Source organism: Magnolia sinica, chromosome 14, assembly GCF_029962835.1.
Source record: "Magnolia sinica isolate HGM2019 chromosome 14, MsV1, whole genome shotgun sequence".
NCBI classification, from domain to species: domain Eukaryota; kingdom Viridiplantae; phylum Streptophyta; class Magnoliopsida; order Magnoliales; family Magnoliaceae; genus Magnolia; species Magnolia sinica.
Window position 1 is genome coordinate 22,720,929 of NC_080586.1, and position 19,801 is coordinate 22,740,729.

At 40.6% G+C, this 19,801-nt stretch overlaps 1 protein-coding gene across 2 annotated transcripts in view; it reads left to right on the forward strand.

Moving 5' to 3' along the window:
* The window catches only part of LOC131225518 (ubiquitin-activating enzyme E1 2-like), a 40,687-nt gene extending 25,677 nt beyond the window's left edge, over positions 1 to 15,010 (forward strand). For both annotated transcript variants that reach the window (XM_058221051.1, XM_058221052.1), the window contains exons 4-7: positions 10,659 to 11,453; positions 11,925 to 12,793; positions 13,293 to 13,725; positions 14,239 to 15,010. In XM_058221051.1, the coding sequence (XP_058077034.1) occupies positions 10,659 to 11,453; positions 11,925 to 12,793; positions 13,293 to 13,725; positions 14,239 to 14,835 (2,694 nt within the window). In that variant the 3' untranslated portion in view covers positions 14,836 to 15,010. The remainder of the gene's footprint in view (positions 1 to 10,658; positions 11,454 to 11,924; positions 12,794 to 13,292; positions 13,726 to 14,238) is intronic.
* The last annotated feature ends 4,791 nt before the right edge of the window (positions 15,011 to 19,801 follow it).

A 19,801-nucleotide genomic window follows, 5' to 3' on the forward strand; every position in this document is an offset into this window, starting at 1 on the left:
GACCTCGTCGCCCATCTACACAGAGATCGCTAGGCCATCATTGAAGAGGATTGTCACCATTAGGATATAATCAATGTTCTCATTCGACCTGAGGTTGAGGAGCAACTCATCCTCTCCCAGAGGCTCAAGGACAAAGTCACCTTCCCTAAGGTTACAATAAGCTTCTGACCATACTTCTCAACAAGGGAGCTCCCTTCGTGGATTTGGCATCTGGACTCCATTGGAAGGTGGAAGTAGCTTTCTCCACTATTGAGCGACTAACTATGATCTCATGACTGAATGCTGAACTAACTTTCCAACTTGAGGGCCGTCCTACTTAATGGCTGTAACTTTGATACCAACATCCATGGCTGTAGGGACGTCAGTGGAGGCTCCAACCACCATGTCTCTAAATGATCTATCGAAAACCGCTGTGCCCCTAACCTTCGCTTCTCTCCCACTCGGAGCTTTGTGGTAGAATCTGGACCATATCGAGCAATTTGAACGGAGAGCTTACTACCACTGATGTCCAATTGACAGAGGATACCGATGGCTTGAGCAGCTTCCTCAACAAACTATATGTCCACAAAGGCAAAGCCATTAAATCCTTTCTTCATCGAGATGACCACCTTCTTCATCACCCCTGCCTTTCTAAAGACTGGTAAACTAATATTCGTTCAAGTCATCCTGGAAATTGGTGACAAAGACAATGAGATATTCCAAAAGGTAGGACGATTGGGGTTTCTTCTTTTTTGCTAGAGGTTGCCGCCTAGAGACCTTGGTCGAGCCATGTTTGGTGGCAGTCTCAGGGACAATGCCAACCAGTAGAGGCTACTTCGCACAATTGAGGACTCCTGGGTGAGCTCCTCGACAACCATAATCGGAACTCCTACTTTGTCTGGAAGGTGGGTCTTTGCCTTTCGGAACCCTCCTCACTGAGACTCCAGTAGGGATAGGCTAGGCATCTCTTGCGTCGCGTGTAGAAATTTCCCTCTCAGATCAACTCTCGTTCTCTCTCTCTCTTCCTTTCCTCTATTTATCTCTCTTAGATTCTCTCTCCCTCCCTTTCTCAGGTTCTCTCTATAATAATGAAGATAATAAAATATTGCATATATGGTTGTCTCCCCATACCCAAAGATTTTGGGGATGCAGTGCATCCAACATCTTTTCTGTACCTATTGCACTACTCAGGTAACATATAAGGATGTAAAAAATATGCCCACTATACAATCATGGATGTATCACATTGTAATGTTGAGTTGATTGGAAGGATAACTTGATGTCATCAATATGTCAAAAAAAAAAAAAATAGTCTTCCGTTCATATGGTTAATGCACGATAATTGTGTTAAGGTGTAGTGTGAGTGTTGGCATGCAAGTCGTGTTGGTAATAATCATGTATCTGCTGTTCCCCAGTAGTTCAAGCATGACCTTTCATGTATGTGGTCACTTTGCTTGCTTGGCAACTACCTGTCGATGATCGTACTTCTCTTGCTTGCCCTTTGGGGCATGCATGCAATAGTTGGCTCCATGGGTTAATAATGGGTGGGACCAAGTTGGCTTGTGGGTGGTTTCAGTGTGAGCCTCTGCCAGTACCAAGAGCTTGATGAAAGGTGGAAGGTTGATATCTGGAGGGCAAATGATTGTAATTTTTTTTGGCAATTTACATTTAAGAGCCACCTCCAAATTACTATCCAGCTATGATGATGAGTGATGAAGAATCAGAAGAAATATTTACCTTACCTTGGTAATTGGCTTTGATTGGAATGAATTCTAATATTTTGTCCTTTTTGATATTCAACTTCTAATATTGTCCTTTTGATATTCTACTAATCTCGTGTTCTCATGGAAGGGACTTGGTGATTGCTCTTTACCGCAATATTTGCAAGAGTGAAGGTAGGAAATGATGAAGTGGCTTGAGGGCGTGATGGATATTATGTAAGGGTTATTTTTGTTAGATGTTTCATCGGTTAGTGTCTTAAGTAGGTGCATATACACATATACTTCTTGATCTATGTGCATGTTTGCAAGTGAATGCATACAAGCATGTCAGTCACACTTGCACATGTTGGGTACATCTGTACATGATTTTGATTATTTGCATGTACATATACCACTTAGAGACTTAGGCAAAGGCAAACCCATTTTCCATGTTCATGCATCGGAAGATGAGGAAAGATGGAAAGATGCCTATACTTAAAAAAAAAAAATACAAATTTTACTTAGTGGGGTGGGAAGAGGTCTGTAGAGCATATATGGGTTAAATCATCGATTTGGAGAAGGCAAATATGGCGTTGATGGGTAAATGGTGGTGGAGGTTGGTGATAGAGGAAGATTCGTTGCAGAGAGTAACAATAATAGCTAGATATGGATGTGAGGAAGGGGGTTGGTGGATAATGGAGTCTTCTTTATATAAAGCGTTAGGTTTGTGGAAAGGTGTAGCGAGTTTGAAAGCCAAGTTTAAGGAGAGTATTGGGTTCTCCCTTAGAAATTGGGAGAAAACTCGATTTCTGCAAGATGTGTGGGTGGGTGAGACCCCCCTTCAAAATGTGTTCCCAAGATTGGCGTGTTTAGCCGCGGATAGTGAGACATCCATCTCAAGATGCTATTTGGTAAGTAGAAATGTGATGGTGTGGTTGCCTCCTTGCCTAAGGGATCTAACTGATGAGAAAATTGATGACCTAGTTATTGCTTTTTGATAGGATCCACCTTTATGTTCCATCAGTGGGGGAGATGAACCAAATGGTGCGGTGAAAGGATAGCTTTGGCCAATTCTCAGTTTGTTTGTTCTATAAGATGCTCTTTTCACTGTAGGAGGAAGCCGGTTGTGTCGACTTCCTTTGTATGGGATCATGGGGCTTCCCTGAAAGTGTTGGTTTTTGCATGGTTAGTTAGGAGGAAGTGAGTCTTTACCAGTGACAACCTCCATAAAAGAGCAATGATACTTCCGAATGCCTATGTTATGTGCATGGGAAATGACAAATAAGTGGATCATATGTGTATCCACTGTCCTTTTGCTTGTTTGGTATGGTTTTGTTTTTTCAAATCCTTCAGTATGTCGTCGGTGATGTCGAACTCCATGGCAAGGTTTGCTTATGCCATCGCATGGAGTGCATCTTGGGAAGGAAGAGAGGGTTGCATGGAGATTAAGGTTCCTGACCGTCATTTGGACCGTTTGGGGGAAAGGAATGGGAGATGTTTTAACAATATTAACAATTCAATGATGCAAGTTTTACGTAGGGCGAGGTTTTGTTAGGCAGAATGGGCCTCTTGTATAAATGCTTTAGAGGATTGTAATTTTTTCTTTCTTTGAGCAGGTTGTAGGCTTGTGTGCCATCTCGATACCTTTTCAATAAAAGTTCTATTGTCTTTCAAAAAAAAGTGTAGTGGTAGTGGTAATGTTAGAGAGTTGAAAAATCCTATTTTAAAGCACAATGAAAAATTTATTTAAGGAAAAAACATGGGAACAAAATTGGAGGGAAGCTAAAAACAAGCAACCCTCTCATCACTAACTTGAATATGAGATCACGATGCCTTTGCAATAAAAGTTCCATTGCCTTTCAATAAAATTTCCGTTGCCTTTTCAATCAAAAGGGCTTTGTCATTAGTTAGGTCTTGATGTATATGAAGGACTGGGGTGCTTGAGTTTCCCCTAGGGTTGGCTTGGGTTTGTTGTATTTGTAGTTAGTGGTGGGGGTTTGTTTTTGGGTTTTGTTGTTCTTGTGCTTGTTGTTTTCATTTCTGGCCTTTGGCCCTAATAAATTGCTTCATCTAAAAAAAATAATTTCTATTGCCTTGAAAAAATGTAGCGGTAGTGTCAAAGAGTTAGTGAACAATCCATTTTTTTTTGGTTAAACACGATCAAAATTTTATTTAAGGTAAGAGCAAGGGAACAAAATTGGAGGGAAGCTGGTAACAAGTGACCCTCTCATCACCGATGTTTTCCGTATCGTTATCATGTAATGTATTGCACCCTTGGGATACGAATACATATCAGTTATCACATGGGATGTATCGATTGTATCGTGTAATGTATCCTTGTTGTTGGGAAACGTGGGGAAACATTCGGAAATTAGTCGTAATTTTCAATAAAACTTCAGGGATTGTTAAAAAAGACATTGGTTATCACATGGGATATATTGGTTGTATCATGTAATGTATCGTTGTTGTTGGGAAACATGGAGAAACATTGGGAAATTGGTCGTAATTTTCAATGAAAATTTAGGGATTGTTAAAAAGGGCATAAAGCACAATTATAAATCAAAACATCACAAAAAACAAGTGTACATAATAAGTTTCCTTGTATAGGGTCCTAAGCTATACGCTGTCTAACTTGACGGTTACAATTATATTCAAAGTCAATTCATATAATTTATGAATGTAAGAAGACATGTATGGAATCATAAGCAATACATTCAAAAGAAAAAGAGAAATATATACCTACGAATGATGTGTGTGGTTGTGGCTTAGACCCACATAGAGAGCTGTGCATACATTAGGTGTGGAATTTTGAAGAAAAATTACTTTGAAATTGGGGTTAATTGACTGCCAATTGAAGTGGAATTTTGGAAAATATTCATTTGTTATATATATTTTTAATTAAAAATCATTATTATTTCGTAAAAATCCCCAAACTACCAAGAATTAGTAGATCAGGTTACATACATGTTTGATTTCGTTTTTGGACAGTAAGATTGCAACCAATTTGGGAGAAATTGGGGAAAATTTTGTTTTTTCCACAATTTTTCGCAAATCAGCCCATCTCCCCCAAATTCGAAATTGAAGCTTATCCATGAATTTTCATGCATAAATGAAGAATCATGGATTTGTAACCATTTGACAGTGTTTTCATATGATTTTACATAAAAATGGATTGAAAGAAAAAATGCTCACTAGATAAAAATATGGCCCCAAATTAGCTTGGATCTTGATTCTGACTGAAATTTGTGTTTTCCTTTTGTCGAAATCCACAACAATTATATAGTTAGAAGTGGAGAGGAATCAAGAAAAAGAGATTTATAATGTTTGTTTTTGTTTTTGTTTTGTTTTTTTTTTTTTTTTTTTGAAGAGAGCCCTGGACTTCTCAGGTTTCTGTGGGATAACAGTCGATATCGACCGATATTGAGAATTTTATAAGAAGGGGCTGTCCATGATATCTCGTGTTATCTTGCGATATCTGCGATTTTATACAATACATTGTTAGGATGTCCCATGCAGTGTTTACGGTATCAGTATCGCACATCATATCACACCCTTAGGATACGGATACACATCAGTTATCATATGGGACATATTGGTTGCATCGCAGAATTTATCACACTTTATAGGAAACATGGGAAAACATTGGAAAATTAGTTGAATTTTTCAATGGAACTTCGAGGATTGTTAAAAAAGACATTAATATACACTTTTAAATTAGAACATCACAAAAACAAGTGTGTATAATAGGTTTTCTTTGTATAGGGTCCTAAGCTGTGCGTTGTCTAACTGGACTGATGCAAGTATTTTCAAAGTCTATTAATATAAATTATAAATGTAAGAAGACGTGTGGAGATATAACCAAGTCATTCAAAAGCAAAAGAAGAAATATAAAACTATAAATATACCTGTGAATACTGTGTGTGGTTGTAGCTCAAACCCATATAGAGCTGCACGGTGGCTTATAATCATCATCTCCATCTCGATGGGGCTGGGAATAGTACTGCTGCTCCACAAATCAACAGTACTGTGCCCAGGTCATCGTAGAATGGTAGTATGATACTAATAAAGATACTCTTTGATATAACGTTGGTACTCATCCCCTTCAAAATGAACCAGTACGCCAATTTGTGGGTACTGCGTAATCATTACAATCTGTGGTTGATATGGATCTGGGGTGTGCACATATGTAGCTCCTCGGTATCTATATTGCTGCCCATACCCATTATGTGGATATCCCAGCCTGTATGCGGAAGTGAACTGACCGTAGTTGAAAAACAATGTGTCTTAATTATTGGAGTAGCTATTTGCATATCCACTAGGTTCATATCCATATCTATATTGTAGCATAGAACTCGAGCTGCCCTCTTCTGTCTGTGATTTATATTCATACTGGGGCACTGAACTCGAGTTACCCTCCCATTTCCGTGATCTAGATCTAAAACCACCCCACTTCTCACCAATGCCCATGTCTCATGCATCGCGCTTCTCAAAATTTGATAGCTTCTGGGTATGCTTCTTCTGTAGCCTCTGACGCTCGTATGTCTTATTATAGATAAGGCGGGGCCATGGTTCTCCTGGTCGAGATCCATGGTCAGTATCCTGGGCGGCATGATCAAATCCCTCTCTCTAGTGGCCCGGCTAAGAGGCCTCTAGGACCGACTCCTAGATTGAGTCTCACTGTTGCTGCCACCATTACCATCTTCGCTACTGTCGTTGGAGTCACCATCATCGCAGTCATCATCATCATCAGACCCATCACTCGGATCACTCTGTCTCGCATTGTGTGTTGAATAAAGTCTCGCGATTACCTAGAACTACCCCCTTGCTATGCTCCACTCCACTCACCACGCTCAGACCCCTCAAATGTGGGCCTACTCGCCTCTGCTGATCATACTCCCATTGATCTTGTAAAGACTCCGTGGAGCATTTATAATGAGGATCCTCTTCATTCAAATCCACTACATCCTCACATTTGTATAGTGTTCACATTTGTATAGTGTTCTCCCTAACTCATCCATAATCTCTCCCTAACTCATCCATAATCTCCCTCTCCCATGCAACACGGTCTTGTCTAATATTCATATTGTTTTTTCAACAAATACGTCATTTGTGCTCTCACATCCTTTGGGTATTTAGGGTAGTCTACAACATTTCGATACCCTCCCACTAAATATTCTTTTAAGCAGGTCACCCCTCCACTCTTTGAGATGTGGCTACACAAATTGCATCGGGACCCAAATCGATTATCGGGAAGAGGGGTCCTATACTTTTATCCAATGTTAGGCCATCTCTCTTTTCCTCCTGACATATTTTATCAGTAAAAGAACATTTTGTTAGCAAATGCAGTGTACTACATCCATAACTTTTAACATTTATTAATTATTTTAAAATTAAACTATGAATTATATTAAAAAAAAATCATCAAACACCATTAAATGCTCTAAAAATGCGGTCAATTGACCGCTGCTAGAAAAGAAATTTTAGAAAAAAAATATTTTTAAATATTTTAATTTAAAATATTTTTTTGCTGAGAAATTTCTAAAACTACAAATCATGCCTCATACATGTTTGATTTTGCATTTGGAGAGTAATATTGTAACAAATTTGGGAGAAATTGTGGAAATTTTGATTATTATTATTATTATTTTTTCCAATTTCACCCAAATCAGACCATCTTACCCCAAATCTCAAAATTAGTGTGTATGTAATGATGATTTCACCAAACAGCCCAATTGACAGCTGATAGAAGTGTAATTTTAAAAAAATAATTATTTTAAACTATTTTTTAATTAAAAATATTTTTCTTGAAAAATCTCCAGAACTACATGAATCAGTAGATCAGGCCTCATATATTTTTAATTTCATGTTTGGATAGTAAGATTGCAGCCAATTTGGGAGAAATTGCGGAATTTTCTATTTTTCCCCAATTTCTCCCCAAATCGGACTACCTACCCTCAAATCTCAAAATCAAAGGGCAAAATCCTTGTATTTTCATGTGAAACATGAAGAATCAAACATCTTTAACATTTTGGCACTGATTTGATATGATTTAAACAAAAAGAGTATCAAAATGCAAAAATATTCACCAAATCAAAATCGGCACCAAATACGCTTTGATCTTGATTTTGGCTTGAAATCTTTGTTTAAGAGGATGAATTGAAATCCATCTTAGAGGTGTTTAGAAGTGGGAAGAAACAAGCAAAAATACGAAAAATAGAGTTTTTATTTTTGCGCTTTTTCTCAACACAACTGCGGTTACCTTGTCGGTATTGATGATATCTGTCGATTTTGACAGATTTTGTCTATACAAAAGAAAATTGCAAAAGAAACTATAGTGATATCGACTGATATATTGCGATATCCAGCGATGCATTCCAATACATTTTGCGGTACCTGGGATTTTTGATATTCTAGTGGGGTTTTGTTTTGCTGAGTTGCAATACCGATAATATCGGCCGATGGCCGATATATTGACTGATATTTATCAATATTGCAAACACTAGTCCCATGCATGTGCAGTGTTGGCATGCTTGGCCATGTTAGAGGATCATGCGGGCCTATCAATCTTCAGTCCTTGTGGTTTAAAGGTCCTTTGTTGTATTAGGTTCACGATTTTGTCATCATCATCCAAGCTTTATCCCAATTAACTGGGGTCGGCTACAGGAATCATGTTCTGCCATTCCCCTCTATCAAGGGCCACACCTCCAGTTAGAGCATGGGTCATCAAGTCTTTTCTTACCACCTCTATTCATGTCTTCTTGAGCCTTCTCCTTGATCTTAGAGTCTTCAACTTGTAGCAACTCACTCCTAACCGGCATAGTTCTTGGTCTCTGTTGCACATGACCAATTGTATTAAGTTCAGTTCTATGAGTGAACAATTTTCTCATGGTATTAGGAATGTGGAGTCACATCTTTGTTACTTGTTTTTGTGATGTAACTGGGTTTACATTAGTTTCATTATTGTTATTTTCAGTAGAAGAAAATCCCATCTTATGTTATCGGAAGTTTAGGCCCGTTTGGTAGCTGCAAAACTTTTTGTCCTGGTCAGCCAGTCTAGGTTAGGCATGTCCCAGTCTTGTTTTTTTGGGTCATCTGGTCTTGGATTAATTATTCTCATGTTATTTGTCAATTATTTGGAACAAGGAAGGATTATTTGGCACATGGGGTTCATGTGCACGTTAAAAACTTGCAACATGTGGCACTAGAAAATGTATGGTGTCTCTCCCCTATGGTGTTTCCAAAGTGAATTTCGAGGGATGTTCCTCAGGGTACCAGGGACCACCGGGTGTTGGGCGGATTGTTAGAGAATGAGGCAATTCTTATTTGTTTTGGGGTCCAATTGGGATCGAGGACTCAACCTGTGCCTGTGTGGGTGGCTCTTTTTCAAGCGATAAAGATAATTGTCAACATTAATTCGATACTGGCTTTTGTGGAGGGCGCTTTGAATAGTGCGATTTCTTGGGCCAAGTCTGGAGACTGCCTGTGGAGGGTAGCTGATCTTGTTGAAGAAGCTTTGGAGATTTGCAGGGATAGCAGATCTCCTTTGCTCATATTCGGAGAAGCCAATGAGCCAGCTGATGAACAAGCCAAAGACGGGGTTGGGCAGGTCCCTGATTTGAAGTCATGAAATCTGTGTGATCCTTTTCCTATAATTGCTCTCTCTTACCCAGTTTTTGTTGCTTTGTTTTGATGTAGAATCTTCCCTGCCATGGTGTGGTGTTTCTGAGAGCCTGTTTGTGCCTCTGTTTTGTATTTCTTTAATAAAATTCCATTTACTTTTCAAAAGGAAAAGGGACAAATTGTGGTGTCATGTGTGGCACATGTGGGGTGCTTGTAGACGTATGGTGGCACATGTGGGTGCTAGGCGATGGATACTGTCACATGCGGTGCATGCATTTGCATGAACAACTTGTCACGTGTGGAAAATGTGGCACATGAAAGGATATTAAAGGTTGAATGTGGTACCTTTGCGGTTCTTGAAGACGGATGGTGGCACTCTTAGCACATCGGCATATGTGCACCACAAGAGAATAGCCCGACATGTACAGTAATGGAAAGGTTTTAGGAACAAGAAAGGCCATACAACAATATAAAAAACTTGGACAACTTGTCCTTGTTTTTTGGTTTCTTGTGCAGCAAAAATAATAGACAAATCATGGACAAGAGGCTTCTCCATAACCAGTTAGTCGAGGACTGAACTTCTACTACTAGCAGAGAGCTCCTTAGTCTTTTTGTGAAGTCTTTTGTGATCTTTCCTTCACCAATTGAAAGCAAATCATATTAGAAGGGAGTAAAGGTAAATCTTACAAGATCATTTCATTGGTTACTTGTACATAGAATTAAATTGTATCCCCCTTTCTTTCCAGCATTTCTTAGTGTTCCCTTTTATTCATGCAGATAATGTGATGTAGATGCCCTTACCTTTTTTGGGAACTGATATTTACATCCTTTTTTTTTTTTTTTTGCATACACCTTTATTTCTACATTCAGTGGTTGAATGGTACACTTGGGGCCTGAGTGGATGGGTGTATGTGGTCAAATTTGATACTGTAGCCCATATCTATTTCGCTTCAGGTAGAAGATGATGGAAAAGGTTCTTAAAAATCCATCTTTTAATGCTGTCACGTGTGAGTCATGCCTGCGACCTCCCACCTATTGTTTTCTACATATAAACCGAATCCCTGTATTTTAGGATACATTTTTTTTTTCTGATGAAAAATCTGAAGAAGTTGGGTTCTTTGTCCAAACATGCTCTTATTATACTATTTGTAATTCCGAACTTAGAGAAAATGTGTGTCCATAAATAACAGTGTAAATATCATTTCCTAATTTTCCACCACTGATCAAGCTCCCCTTCCTTTTTACGTAGTCGTGCATGCTTGCTATCTACACTAACTATTTTCTCTGATTTATTTTCATTCTAGGGATCAGAGAACCCATAGGCCATAGCTGACACATATTAACTTTCGTGACATGCAGGCTGTAGTTTTCACTGATATAGGCCTTGAAAAAGCAATCGAGTTTGACGATTATTGCCATAATCACCAGCCTCCAATTTCCTTTATCAAATCTGAAGTCCGAGGTCTTTTCGGTAGTGTGTTTTGTGACTTCGGTCCCAAATTCACTGTTATTGATGTTGATGGCGAGGAACCGCATACGGGCATTATTGCATCCATCAGCAATGACAATCCTGCACTCGTATCATGTGTTGATGATGAAAGACTCGAGTTTCAGGATGGGGATCTGGTTGTATTTTCTGAGGTTCAGGGTATGACGGAGCTGAATGATGGAAAGCCGAGAAAGGTAAAAAATGCGAGGCCGTACTCATTTACTCTCGAGGAAGACACGGCAAAGTTTGGTCCATATGAGAAAGGCGGTATTGTAATGCAAGTGAAGCAACCCAAGGTGTTGAACTTCAAACGATTAAGAGATGCTTTGAGAGATCCTGGCGACTTCCTTCTGAGTGACTTCTCAAAGTTCGACCGCCCACCTTTGCTGCACCTGGCCTTTCAAGCACTGGATAAGTTTATATGTGAAATGGGACGCTTCCCTGTTGCTGGGTCAGAGGAGGATGCTCAGAGGTTGATAGCATTGGCTACTAGTATCAATGAAGGCTTGGGAGATGGTAAAGTGGAGCAGATTGATAAGAAACTGTTGCGGCATTTCGCATATGGCTCCAGGGCGGTTCTGAATCCGATGGCTGCCATGTTTGGTGGTATTGTTGGACAAGAAGTTGTGAAAGCTTGCTCTGGAAAGTTTCATCCCCTTTTCCAGGTTAGACCCCATGGTTTGAACTCCTGAACTTGTATTTGCTCATGTTTTGAATTTTAACTTTGTAGTAGTAGCATGTAATAATTTATTCATGGTGAAATGTATAATCTTTGGGTGACAACTTGCTTATCACACCAATTAGATACATGGGAGTTGGGACCAACCTTTTGGTGATCCAAACTGTTGGTATGGTGGCCTGACCCAGTCATGGATGGGACATCCCATCTGATAATGCTTTCTGATTGGCCTCATTTTTATGTAAGTCATTGGTTTTAAGTTTCATTTTGGAACCACCAGTCAGATGGCAAGGATCACATGGTTAAATACTGTGGCATTTCAGAAGCCATGATCAGTCCAGCCAGATGAACGGTTTAGATTACTGAAAGGTGGCCCCGCCTTTGCCATTTCAGTAGAAGAAGGCATTGTCTCTTTCGATCAAGTTTTTCTAACTTATTGCTATTGGAAACTTGTCAGTTCTTTTATTTCGACTCTGTTGAATCCCTTCCTACTGAGCCGATGGACTTCAGTGACTTGAAGCCCTTGAATAGCCGCTATGATGCACAGATCTCAGTGTTTGGATCCAAGCTCCAGAAGAAGTTTGAAGAGGCCAAAATATTTCTTGTAGGATCTGGTGCGCTTGGATGCGAGTTCTTGAAGAATTTAGCCCTGATGGGAGTTTGTTGCAGTAGCCAAGGGAAGCTAACCATAACAGATGACGATGTCATCGAGAAGAGTAATCTCAGCAGGCAGTTCCTCTTCCGTGACTGGAATATTGGGCAGGCCAAATCAACTGTTGCTGCTGCTGCCGCCGGTTCAATCAATCCTCATCTCCGCATAGAAGCCCTACAAAACCGTGCGAGCCCAGAGACGGAAAACGTGTTTGATGATGCATTTTGGGAGAGTCTGGATGTTGTCGTTAATGCATTGGATAATGTGAATGCAAGGATTTACATGGATCAAAGGTGTTTATATTTCCAGAAACCCCTCCTGGAATCAGGAACTTTAGGTGCCAAATGCAACACGCAGATGGTCATTCCGCATTTAACTGAGAATTATGGGGCATCTCGAGATCCACCTGAGAAGCAGGCACCCATGTGCACGGTCCACTCGTTCCCCCACAACATTGATCACTGCTTAACATGGGCTCGCTCTGAATTTGAGGGTTTGCTTGAGAAAACACCTGCGGAAGCAAACACATATCTGTCCAATCCAAGTGAATACACATCTGCTATGAAAAGTGCTGGTGATGCTCAGGCCAGGGATCTCCTTGAACGTGTTATTGAGTGCCTTGACAGGGAGAAATGTGACACATTCCAAGATTGTGTCACCTGGGCACGATTAAAGTACAGTACATAATCCCTTCAAACCTTTTTCTGATCTTTCCTTTTTTCTTTTTTGCATGTCTGGTACAATCATCTCCATAGAGGAATGCTGCTATGACATGCATGTCAATGAGTTCAACATGTGCTTCTTTTTATGGTGATGAGGACCATTATTTGGTGGGCCATGTCCCAAAAGCAAGGGGATCGGGCTGTGGTTGTCATCTGATGATTGGCCTGAAAAGGGGATGGTTACTCAACAAACGAGCAGCAATCAACATTCACTGGGCAAAACTTGCACCGGTTGCCTGGTCAGTTCTTCAATCATTACAATCTTTAGCCTGTATCCCATCTACGTGCTGGCCCACCCGATCAATGGTCTGATCATGGTACATGTTTGCCACTTGTAGAGTGGGGAAGCATTTCACAGATAGCAACCGGTTGCTGCTATGAACATGGTACATCACAATAGCATTCCATTAAAATGGCTTCTAGCACTGACCTATGAGTTTCATGCAACCAGGTTCGAAGATTACTTTGCTAACCGTGTCAAGCAGCTGACTTTTACTTTTCCTGAAGATGCTGCAACCAGCACGGGGGCACCATTCTGGTCAGCTCCTAAGCGTTTCCCCCGACCTCTGCAGTTCTCATCTAATGACCCAGGCCACCTCCACTTTGTTATGGCTGCTTCCATATTACGTGCTGAGACATTCGGAATACCCATACCCGACTGGGCTAAGAACCCCAGAGAGTTGGCATCTGCTGTTGAAAGAGTGCTGGTCCCTGATTTCCAGCCAAAGAAAGGGGTAAAGATTGTGACAGATGAGAAAGCTACGAGCCTCTCTACTGCCTCGGGTGATGATGCTACAGTCATCAGTGAACTGATTACAAAGCTGGAAAGATGCACTGAGAACCTGCCCCCAGGATTCCGGATGAAACCAATACAGTTTGAGAAGGTTTAACTTTTCCCAGACAATCACATTCAATGATGATGCACCGATTCTGTGCAATTTGGGGCAATTTGGGGCCAAGGTTTGGCAGTCCAAGAGTATCAATATGATGGGTGGTCCCACTGTTGATATGGGGAACACCTAAAAGTTCTTCCAGATCGGTGGTTCCTAGCTGTTCTCTCAAGACCTTGCCTTCTGGGCCACTGCCTGTTTTCTTTTCCTAAAGCATCTATTTGCAGTCCATCAATCCATGGGTTAAGGATGCTCCAATTTGGAGAACTTTTTGCACATCCCCATTCCACCCAATCATATCAAGGGATTGGGTCACCGAACAACGTCTCAGGCAATGGCCATTAAAACTGTCATTTCAAGTAAACTTGAAAGTAGTGTAATTGCAAACTACAATTTGGTTTATTTTGTTATTGTAGATTGCATCCAAATGCCCACTCAGAGACTCTTTCCTACTTGAACCTGGAAATCTAAATTTCTCTTTATGCTTCTTCAAATCTGTTTGTGCAGGATGACGATACCAACTACCACATGGACGTGATAGCTGGGCTCGCTAACATGCGGGCTAGAAACTACAGTATTCCCGAAGTCGACAAGCTGAAAGCTAAGTTCATTGCTGGGAGGATCATTCCTGCCATTGCGACGTCCACAGCGATGGCCACTGGGCTCGTCTGCCTAGAGCTTTACAAGGTGCTGGCTGGTGGACACAAGCTGGAGGACTACAGGAACACCTTCGCAAACCTGGCGCTTCCTCTCTTCTCCATGGCAGAGCCAGTCCAGCCAAAGGTGATGAAGCATCGTGACATGAGCTGGACGGTGTGGGACCGGTGGGTTATACGGGAGAACATGACCCTGAGGGAGCTGCTGAAGTGGTTGAAGGAGAGGGGACTGAATGCTTACAGCATTTCATGTGGGACGTGCCTGCTTTACAATAGCATGTTCCCCAGGCACAGGGAGAGGATGGATAGGCGGGTTGTAGACCTGGCGAGGGAGGTGGCGAAGGTGGAGGTGCCACAGTATAGGAACCATCTGGACGTTGTGGTGGCGTGTGAGGACGATGATGATAATGACATTGACATTCCACTGATATCCATATACTTCCGGTAGGTCCACACACACATGAGCAACTCTATTATCAACCGTCCATTTAATTAGGTATCTAGTAGTATATACATGCAGAGGATTAAAATGTCAGCTAACTTCCATTCTTACATAAATTGGAAGTACAGGGATTTGTGTGATGTTATAACCCCCTCATATCTCATCGGTTTTCATGTTTCTATACACGAGTGTTTGAAAAAGCAGCTGGAAATCGTTGTTTTGGAACTGCCATTTCCAAGCCACATGAACAAAGGTCTGTGAGACGTATACCTTACGTCAGGGCTCTTAGTCTTTGAATTTGGGTCATCGTTCAATGATCGATACGGTTTATATGACAAGTCTCACTTTGTACGGTGGAAATACAACAAAGGGCCCTCAATTGTATTATGTCAACCCTTCGTTAACTGGGCTCTTCAGCTTTGAACGCAAATGGTCACCATCAATGGATAGTAGTATTCAATCTGAGAGCTTTGGGGGCATACCCCATTGGAGGGCAGCCCAAATCAAATCAAATGTCTGGAGTCCCATCCTGATTTATTTTATTGTAATAACAGAGGGAGACTATGGCAGCATGGTACATGCAGGTGAGATCCAGGTTCATCTGGTGGACTCCACAATGCAAGTGTCTGTCCTCAAAAGATTCAGGCCGGTCAATTCAACAGGTTTGGGCTATGGAACCATGTTCAATGTGGACTATTGGTCAGTGTTTATTAACCATGCATTTTTTCTGTACGTGCATGGCCTACTTGAAAAGTGGGCCGGGGTCCATAGATGGTGGGCTAAACTGTTGAATTGGCCTGGATCTTACACATGACACTGGTATGTGTGCCTGCGTGTTGAACTAGAATCCTAGACGCATGAGTAATAGCATTAGCCGGGCACCTTGGCAAAAAAGATCTTGACCTAGTCATTTAGCAATGGCCTTTTTGGATGCTTGAAACTATTCAATTCATGAATGTGGAAGTTCACAAATTCGTTGTTTGGTGTTTTTTTTTTTCGCCCTCAAATTCATGATTTTCTAGAAAAATGTGATGGAACTTGTGTGATGTTCCGGCCATTTGTTGGATGGGTAGGCACGCTTCTGTTGCATGTGCTGGCCCAAATTTCATTACTGTGCTCATCAGGTGGGCCACACTTGTACGAATATCTTTAATTGTTCCTATTTCTCCCTTTGTGTAAGTTGCCACCTGGCAAATATACTCCGTTGGCACATGCAGTGACCTGCTCGATGGACATTCTGGATATCACGTGTAACCGTTTGTGTAACCCAAACTGTGAAATCTGGTGCTCCAGCCCATTTCGGGCCTATAATCCAAAAATCAAGCCTGATCCATGACTCAGGTTGGCCACGCAAAGGAAACAATGGGGGACATTGGGGAGGGTGGTACCTACCATAGGAACTTCAATAGTCCACCTTGTTTTGTATATGCCATCCAAACAGTTTTATCTAAATTCGGGTGGGCTACAACTACGTTGATATATATATATATATATATATATATAAAGTGTTTAGGAATTGCTTCTTGTGGTGTGTCCCACCTGAATTTTGGATCACGATGATTCTTGTGATGCATGGTGTATATGGTGTGTCGCAACATATGTATGGTCTGAATTCCAAATACACATCATAGGTGGGCCCATAGAGCTTGAATGCAAGGTAGCTAATCGTATGTTTTAATCGTTTGTGAAAAAAATTAATAAAATCCCACTTCAACTTTTTGGAAAGCAACAGTGAGAAAGCTGCTCATATAAGGTGGCATAAGATGAAAAAGCCATTATGGTGATAATGATGTTATGTATGCTACACGGTCATATTTTACATTCCTATGACTGCCTAACACCATGTTGGTGGTGTCACTCCAACACTCCAACCATACACATAGTATAGTTGTATGGCAATCTAGACTGTCGAGACCGATGGACCGGTTGTGGATGGATCGAGAAGAAGCTGATGATGATATTATGTTACCATCGGAATGTAGGGAAAACAGCCCCTTCTCCAATAACCCTTGGAGACGATTACCTACGAATCCGGAAATGTAGATGGAGACCTCATTATCCCGAAAAACAAATCTTTTATTGAACATAGACAAGAGGCTTGAATCCGGGGCTGTAGAGAGAGCATAGCTCTTCTTCGTCACAAAACCCATTTTCTCCAAATGAGGAAAGAAAGAAAACCCCAATTGGCTGCTGTGTGTATTTTTTATGGCTCAAACGGCCTTTGCGTTTCTTTTATCTTAAACAAAAGGGTCCAGACAAAAGACCAAAATGCCATCACTTGGGCTCACACTTGGGATTCTTCCACATAGGGAGGGAGTACCCAACAATCTCCTCCTCCCGACACACGAGGGAACCATCCTAAGACAAATGCTCACCTGGCACATATAACAGCCAAGCTTCTACAAAGCTCATGCTTCTCATTTAGAACAATCTTCGTCATCGATCGGCTCTCCGACATGACACGTATCCAATAGTAGTGGGCATCTATGTGTCTGATTTGGGAGTCATATGTGGCATTCTCACTCGGATCCATGTCGCTTTAGTTATCACAATGAATCACATACGTTTTTTTTTTTTTTTTGCTTCAAGCCCAATTCTTAGAGAAATCTTTTTATCCACACAACTCTTTTCTAGCTTCAGTAGTTGCACTGTATCCTACTTCTGTCGTAGAGAGAGCAACACACTTCTGCAGTTTTGATTGCTAAGACAATCTCCCTGCAAAAGTGAATAAATGCCCATAAGTGGACTTTATGCTATGTGTCACCTGCCATGCTAGCATCTGTATATCATTCCAAAACATGATTCGTTCTTCCAAAACACAAACACACCTTAGACGAGCCTTTCAAATATATGAGAATCCACTTGACTGCCGCCCAATGTTCTTTACCAAGGTTAGTGAGATACCTGCTCATGACACCTACTGCATGAACAATGTTTGGCCTTGTGCAAACCATAACATATATCACTACCCACTACTGAAGAATAAGGGATTGATGCCATCTCATCTTTTTTTTTTTTTTTTTTCCAATAGTAGGATAATTTTCAGCACTCAACTTGAAATAACTTACACATGGTGTACCGACAAGCTTGGCACCATTTATATTGAAACTTTTAAGCACCTGTTCAATATATTTCTCTTGTGACAACCACGCTTCTTGACTTTCTTATCACAATTGATCTTCATGCCCAAAATTTGTTGAGCATGCCCTAAATTCTTTATATCAAAAGACTTAAAACTCTTTCTTCAACATGTCAATTTTACCAACATTTTGACCAACAATTAGCATGCCATCAATATAGAGTAATAGAATAATGAAGCTATCATCAGAAAACTTTCTAAAATAAACACAGTGGTTTGCTTGCTTCTATCGTAACTATAAGTCATCATCAATGAGTCGAACTTCTTATGCCATTGCATTGGGGCTTGCTTTAACCCATATAAGCTCTTCTTTAACTTGCAAACCAAGTGTTCCTTACCTTTCACTTCAAACCCTTCTGCCTGCTCCATGTAAATCTCTTCATTCAAATCCCCATGAAGAAAAACCGTCTTAACATCTAGCTGTTCTATCTCAAGGTCTAGGCTTGCAGCTAGACCCAAAATCACTTGAATGGATGACATCTTCACAACGAGAAAGAATATTTCATCAAAGTCGATTTCCTTCTTTTGTTCGAATCCTTTCATAACCAAACGAACTTTATACTTCATTGCTGATCATTTTCATTTCCTTTCAACTTGAAAACCCACTCGTTCTTTAGTGCTTTTCTTCCATTTGAAAGCTTTACCAATTTATAGGTATTGTTCTTTATATATATATATATACAACGAGGCCATCTCATCCTGCATAACTATCTTCCACTTATCATTGTATTTATGAGTTTGAGCTTCCTTGAAGCTTTTGGGCTCCCCCGCATCAGTTTGGATAACATATTCTGTAGAGGAGTACTTCCTTGAGGGTTGTCACTCTCTTTTAGATCTTCTTAACTTAGACTCAGCTAGTGGCTCTTGAGAGGGTTGCTCCCCTTGCTCTTCTTATTTAACATCATCTGTATTATCTACAAAAGAATCATCAACAACCACTCCATCTTCTTGTATCTCTCTCCTATCATCATGCACCATGGGAGGAGGAACTGGAGTTAGATCAGGGGCATCATTGATCACATCCCCCTACTTTTTGATCTTCTCAGGGTCTTTAATAGTTTGATATTCTTAAAAGACCACATCTTGACTTCTTTGAATTTTCTTTCTTTCCAGATCCCATAACCTATAGATGAATTCTTATTCCCCGTAGTCTAAGAATATGCAGGGAATTTCTTTATCACCAAGCTTTGTTCTTTGTTCTTTAGGCACATGGACATAAGCTTTGCACCCAAGCACCTTCGAATGAGAATAAGAAACCTCATTTGCGGTCCACACTCTTTCTAGAATATCTCCCTCTAAAGGAATTGAAGGGGACCTATTAATAAGGTAGTAGGCCATACACATAGCCTCACCCTAAAATGATTTAGGCAATTCGGCTGAAGAGAGCATGCTCTAGATTCTTTCAATAATGGTTCTGTTCATCCTCTCAACCACACCGTTCTATTGAGGATTCATGAGATCTGTCTTCTGATGCTTGATGCCATTCTTCATGCGATAACCCTTAAACAACTTTGATGTATATTCCCCACTATTGTCTGTGCGGATGCATTTTAACTTCTTGCTTATTTCTCTTTCAACCTTAGCATGAAAATGCTGAAAAATTTCATACACCTAGTCTTTGGTTTTCATAGCATAGGCCCAAACCTTCTTAGAAGTGCCATCAATAAATGTAACAAAATATGATGCACCACTAAAAGAATTATACTTCATAGGACCACACACATTAGAGTGAATCAAATCTAGAATGCATGACTTTCTTTCTAAAGATTTGTGAAAAGAAACTCTATGTTGCTTGCCTACTAAACAATGATCGAAGGGATTGAAGATGTACCT